Below are 6,685 nucleotides of genomic sequence, written 5' to 3'. Positions count from 1 at the left end.
ACCTAAGCCAAAATATCAACTGTAGCAACATTCTCTAACACACCCTTAGCATGACACTTTGTGAAAACATACGATGACGAAAGGCAGCCTGCTGCAGTCAAAGCCAGTGATTTATGCAAACTACTGCAGGCGAAGGGATCTTTGCCCAAGTCTGCTCACCTCGCAATTGAGAGCGAGCCACAGAGGGAGCAGAGGCAGAGCGGCCTCTGCGGCGCAGCAGGTGCCTTTTACAGCAGCCAGGATGAAAGAGAAGAGAGCTGGACAGGATAAAAACAAGCAGCGTGGGATTCTGTCATCAGTGACTACTACAGTATCAGTCCCTGTGTTTGAGTCTTTGACCTGCCTCCTCTTCTTTTTATTTATTTTTTATTCTGCCTTCTGCTAAGACTCTCACTCACTCTCTCTTTCTCACTCACTCACTGTCTCTCTCTTTTTCTCCCTCTGATTGTCTTGCTGTCTGTGTCTTTTTCACTCTGGAGTGTTGCTTCAGTGTTTGCTCTTGCTCTTGTCAGCTGTTGACACTTTTCATGTGTGCTGTTTCCCATTATCCTGTCGCAAGCATTTGTGAACATGTGTGTTTCTGTTCTGGAACATTTTTCCGCGAGTGTGCTGAAGGAATGTCTGGGTGTGTCTATTTGTGGGAAGATCTGGAGCCATGGCATGGCAGGCTGGGACTTGTACAGCCCTAATTTGCATGGCTTAATAAGAGCGGGCACTTTGAGGCTGGGCCAACTTTCTGTCAGTCACTGACTGCATCCCAACAGACATCGACACTATCCAAACCTGCTTTACTCACCTACCACGCACTGCCAACAACCATGCCCATTTAAAGTGTTTCTCTAACTGAAACACCTCGATATTGATACTTTCTGATACTTTCCAGTCCTGCTTCTTCTAGCTTCTTCATGATGAACGTCAGAAGCAGAAAGGCTCTTATAAGGATGGCAAGGGCACAGCATGTGGATGAACAGGTAGCTGTGCTTTAAACAGATTGGTGGCACACACATATACACACACACACACACACACACACACACACACACAAAGTGTGTATTGTCACCACTGTACTCACATTCTCATTGCTCCCATTGTTGTTCTCGAAGTGCGTCTCGATTTTGATGCTCAGCTTGGGAAGAAAGGAGCACTGGGCAGAGAGATAAAGAGAGAAGGACAGAGATATATAGGCAGAGTATAAGGGAGAGACAGGGGGTGCTGGTTACAGTGTATATTCAGATGGTCAGTGAGCGCATCAGGACTGCATCAGTGTTAAAGTCAGTGTATGGGGCTACTTACTGTGTACTCTGTAGCAAAAATGGCAACAGATGTGGGTGGAATAGGAAAGAATGAGGGGAGAAAAACATGACAGAGCATTATGGTCAAGGATTTCTTTGGTGCAGGATAATGGCACACTATGCACACTAACTCATGCATTTCTTGCAGCTTATATATACAGTATAATAAAAATGACATACAGATAAAAATACATATAAAAATACTATTATGAAATCATTAGCCTTATAGCACTGGGTCTCATTAAAGAAATAAAACTATTACACATATTGTACACACACTGAAAGACAAACAGGCAACACCATTCATAATTGCTTTTGGCAAGTATTTTAAATCATGCTGTCTCTTCCGAATAGCAAGCATGGCAAACAAAAAAACTGTGTTTGCCATTAATTAGCTCTTACATTCAACAATGCATGCACGTTGTGATGACGTCACATGACACGTCTTGGCCCAAATCTGCGGTAATTTTGAAAAATTGCAAGCTCCACCGTATATTGCGGTGTTTCCTTGATTTTGTGTTAATTTCATCAGTCCCAGTGCACACAAAGTTTAAATCTGTCTAATCACTTGACATGATTCTCACTTGGTGCATTTACATGCAACCAAATAATCTGTTAGTAATCGGATTGATAGCTCAATCGGATTGAAAAGCCTTCACGTAAACACCTCAATTGACCTGGATACGGTCGATCCGAATGAAGTTTTGATTGCATTGAAAGGGGTGGTGTAGTTCTGGAATAATCCCGTAAACTGGAAAAAATATTTATGTTTACTCACATCTTACCCTTGCATAGAAATTTTGTCCGGAAAATATGTAATGCACATGTAAACAAATATTTAAATCGGATTGCAATGTTTAGGTTACATATAAACAGTACTTTTGGATTGAATTCATTCAGATTGCTGAAAATGGGTGCATATAAACATGCCTACTGATTGGCTGCATGACTCTACAGTCTGAGCAAGGAAGAAATCAACTTCATAATATTGTGGATATTTTTATTCACAGCTGTTGGTGGTGCCGTTGTTTTTGGTCCCACAAATGTAATAAAATCTAATCCACCTTAAGCCATTTGTTGAAAGCAAACACAATAATGTGGATGGCAAACATTGAGACTTTAAAAAAATGTTTTCTTTTCTTAAAAGAGAAGGACGGTTTAGTCCTGTTAGCCCATATATATGTATATAAAGGGCTATTTATATGTACATATACTGTATGTACTGGATTATTGTTACCAACCTGTGATAGTGTATGGGTAGAAATTCCAGGCCTTTTCTGTGATGTAGAAGATCAGAGGGACAAACTTCTTCATCCAGGAGGGCAATTTACTAAGATTAATTGGTAAAAAGGTTACTTGAATATCATTATTATCAGACACTTTTATCAGTATTATCGTGTTGTTCAAGTTGTCATAGTGGTGTGGTGTGGAGTAAATTAAAGCTTTTAACTGCTGTCAGACCTCTGACACATTAAACTTTGTAGGCTATAAAATTAACCTTTCACAAATAAGACAGAAACCCACCCAGAGAAAGAAACAGAGACAGAGAGTGGTAGAGAGAGGTAGAGAGAGAGAGAGAGAGAGAGACCTCTGTAGTCTAATAAATGACAGCAGTACAGATTTGTAACCACGGGAACATAATGATAGATGATGGGTGGATGGGTGGGTGAGGTAAAGAAGAGATATAAGGAAGAAGTTCATGTGGACTGTCATGTCCAAGGTGTTTTTCTCTCTCTGCCACCCTCTCTTCCTTTCTCTCTCTGATTCTTAAGGGACACATCATCACGGCATTTTCTACAACTGTTCCATATCATAATTATTTATTTATGCATTAAAACAAACATAAGAACATTTATTCACCCATTAAGAACATAATTCTTCTGCTTTTTCTAGCACACTGATGGTTTTCTACTAAAATGTATTGTACTTCTGCTAGCAAAGTAATCCATGGTTTATGCTCTCAGGATTGTGTGTACTGCATGTATGTATGTTTGTTTATTTATTTATTTACTTGTGTGTGTGTGTGTGTGTGTGGTTGATGTGAAACAGTAGTAAGTTACACTCAGTGTAGAATTACTGCTACATCCGGCAGTCCAGATAAGAGCAGAATAGAAAAGTCCTCCCACTATTCGAGCCAAAGTACTTTGCCACACAAATATGTGGCTCTGCAATTATTCACTCATTCTTCACTTACTCCTGATTCAGCATGCATAATCTAAATGCTAATGCCTACGAGAATGCAACACTGATTTAATTAGATTTGAAGCCTGAAAAAAAAAAAACCCATCATATGTACAACTTTAAAAACTGCCGGAACTTGGAGTGATGTTCATTACATGGAGCTGAACACAGTTTACAGTTGTATTTAAATTGAATTTCATTCAACTTGTACTCAAGCATCACTGATGAATGATATTTTGGGGAAAAAAAGAGAAAAGTACAAACACTACTGCTGCAGCTTCCTCCGTCTTTAAGCATGAGAGGAAACGAGAGTATGAGCAAAGGTTCGGCTTTAAGACAGCTGCAGATCGCAGACCAATTAAATGTTTTAAAGCTGAATAATTAGGGTTGTGAACATGTTAAGAAAAGATGCCATGTTTGGTCTTTATGCTACCTGACAAACCTGATTGAGGCGAGGAAGGGAGGGATAGAAAGGAAAGAAGGAGCTTTAGCCAGGAAATTCTGCTGTTAGACTGACACCTCCTTACCCAAAGCCTAAGAATCTTGTTTGATCTTTTTTACTCGAGGAACTAAAACTGATCAGGCAAATAGAGATAATAGTGATAGTGTGACTGAGTAAAGTGTGCTGTCTTACCTGCTGAGGTAAATACGTTTCTCAGTGACTTGACCAGATCCGTATTTAGGGTGTGTCTCAGGCTCGTTCCGGATGACCTCCACACCATCCCCTCCCCCACTCTGCTCATGGCTGTGCTTAGTGATCATGTACAGCTGACCAATTCTGTACTGAGTTACAGAGAGAGAATATAGTTTCATTTTTGTGTAACTTTCCTTTTTCTGTCTCTTCTTCTTCTTCTTCTTCTTCTTCTTCTTCTTCTTCCTGCTAGTTATCATTAATATTTTCTTTCTCACACAATCCTCACACATTACATAACATAAGTCTTGGCAATACAAATGTGTACGTGTTGTTATTTGTTATGCTAATAAAGAAACTTGAATCAAATTGATTTCAATTAAGAGACAGAAAGATTTAATACAAAAATACAAAAAAACCTCTGATGTCAAACAAATAATTTGATCTTTTTCATGTTGCCATGTTTTTTTTTCTTTAAAAAAAAAGTGAGCTATTTTTATGCTTGGTGATGTGGATAGACATAATATACTGCCATTTCTGCATTATGGGCTTAACTTCCAATAATTGCACTCCTACGCATACATCATTAAAACCAGTCTGCCCGGTGTGGTGACGCTTTCTTTTCCTTCCGTTTGTGTGCTTGTGTATATTTGGTGCTTATCCTGCTGAAAAATAAACAATAGAAACCATCACAGAAATTCTAATGGGTTCCACTACACATACCATTACAAACCATCAGCTAACCATTAAAACCATTACCATTACCTGTGCTTAATGGTTTCCACTAGACATAACATAATAAAAAGTATAATAATAAAAAGTAACAAATTAGCAGTAGAGACCCACAGGGACCATTAGAGTTTCCATTAAAACCAATACAATTCCCATTATAAGCATTAAAAACACTATGAGGGGTTTTATTGGTTTTTTTGTTTTGTTTTGTTTTTTTTCAGCAGGATTATTGATATAGTTGAACTAAGTTTCACCTTTTTAATACTTTCATTTTTATTTCAATCTTCATCCACATACATCCAAAAGAAACCTCTGACTTATCACTTGACTATTTGTTCTGAATACTGCTCTTAAAAACACTCATTTATCATCTTTTGTAATCAGTCAGCCTCAGTGATGACTACAGTACAACAACAAATCTGAGATCTGCTCTGGATGCCACAGATGCGTTTATGTGTGAATGCAAAGCTGGCAGACTTGTTCATCCAGGTAGATGTTCCTATAAAAAGCCTGATGGTATCACATAATATACTTTGTGTATAGTGGGATTTCTGCACATTGCCTCCAGTGTTAAACATTTTAACCTGTCTAACTTGTTTAATGAAAGGGGAAACACCTAACCAAACCAAAAACCCAGCCAAACACACACACACAGAGAGAGAGAGAGAGAGAGAGAGAGAGAGAGAGAGAGAGAGAGAGAGAGAGAGAGAGAGAGAGAGAGAACAAAGTAAGCTGGGCTGTTGTTCTACATTCCTGGTTTAAAGTTTTACATTATATTGCATGTATATGGTCAAAGGCTAAACCTATTCACTCAGGTCAAGTTAATGGCACTAACTTCACCCTTAGTTAGCAAAGATCATAAAAACCTCATGAACTTGTACATTTCTGTGAGTTTACCATGTAAACAAACAGAGACTTTTAATGACGGCACTCATGCATTTACAGACATACTCAAAACACACACACACACACACACACACTTACCTCCTCCACAGTAAGAGGCATGCATATTCGGTACTCTTTCATCAACATGATGGCGTTATGTCAGCTTTTGCTGCTGTCTATCCCGGTCTTGTACTGTGCTGTGTCTCCGTAGTTTGTTCTACCGGCAAACTTTTGTTTGCAGTTTCATCTCAAACAACCTCACTATGTACTATAGCTTTCTGTTCAACTCAGCTCTCTCTTCCTCTGTTTCACTTTGTCACTTTATCCAGGTTTTCACATTAATCCTCCCACTCCCTCACTGTTTTGTACTTCCTTCTTCTGTGCTTCTCTTTCAGCAGACACTGCTTTAACGTCATATGACTGTAACATAACCCCTTTCACCTTATCCTTATCTTCCCTGCTCTCCTTTTTTACATCCTCTCTTTTAGTTTCAATCTTCTGCCACATCTACCTGCAGGATTGTGATCTGATTTACAACCTTGCTCTGTTCGTAGCTCCACCCATTGGCTCCACTCAGAATTCCTTTCCCTTTATTTATTCTACTTCTGAGCCTCCCCTTCCTCTACCTTAACATGCTTCCCACTTTCCTAAACCTCCTCTTTTACCTTAAGCCCTGTTCACACCAGTCCGTTCAACACCCCAATGGCTGCCAATGAGAGTGTTCACACCCAGACAAAAAACGCGTTGTGTCAAAGTGTCAATTTTTTAAACGTTGAGGGGTCGTTTTTTGTTGGCCGATCAAAGAGATTTGTGCTTTTGTTCACGTGCCTGCAGCCATTGAAGTTGCATAAAAGTACAACTTGATGGTGCTCAAGTACACAGCTGTCTTACCGAAGAAGATGCAAGCACCCACCATTTTAGTGAGAGTGCATAAGTGACATATCCAAAATAAAATGCTCACTGC

General features: G+C 39.3%; 1 protein-coding gene across 1 annotated transcript in view; it reads right to left on the bottom strand.

The window, feature by feature from the left end:
* The window catches only part of pitpnc1b (phosphatidylinositol transfer protein cytoplasmic 1b), a 13,549-nt gene extending 7,170 nt beyond the window's left edge, over window positions 1-6,379 (bottom strand). The window contains exons 1-5 of the mRNA XM_017474517.3: window positions 5,821-6,379; window positions 4,108-4,256; window positions 2,534-2,622; window positions 1,294-1,301; window positions 1,073-1,144 (exon numbers count right to left, since the gene is read on the bottom strand). Of these exons, the coding sequence (XP_017330006.1) occupies window positions 1,073-1,144; window positions 1,294-1,301; window positions 2,534-2,622; window positions 4,108-4,256; window positions 5,821-5,868 (366 nt within the window). The 5' untranslated portion in view covers window positions 5,869-6,379. The remainder of the gene's footprint in view (window positions 1-1,072; window positions 1,145-1,293; window positions 1,302-2,533; window positions 2,623-4,107; window positions 4,257-5,820) is intronic.
* Between the last annotated feature and the right edge of the window lie 306 nt (window positions 6,380-6,685).

The sequence above is a fragment of the Ictalurus punctatus genome, chromosome 1 (assembly GCF_001660625.3).
Source record: "Ictalurus punctatus breed USDA103 chromosome 1, Coco_2.0, whole genome shotgun sequence".
Lineage (NCBI taxonomy): Eukaryota > Metazoa > Chordata > Actinopteri > Siluriformes > Ictaluridae > Ictalurus > Ictalurus punctatus.
The sequence above is the reverse complement of the archived record's forward strand: the minus strand, read 5'-3'. Positions and strand labels throughout refer to the sequence as shown.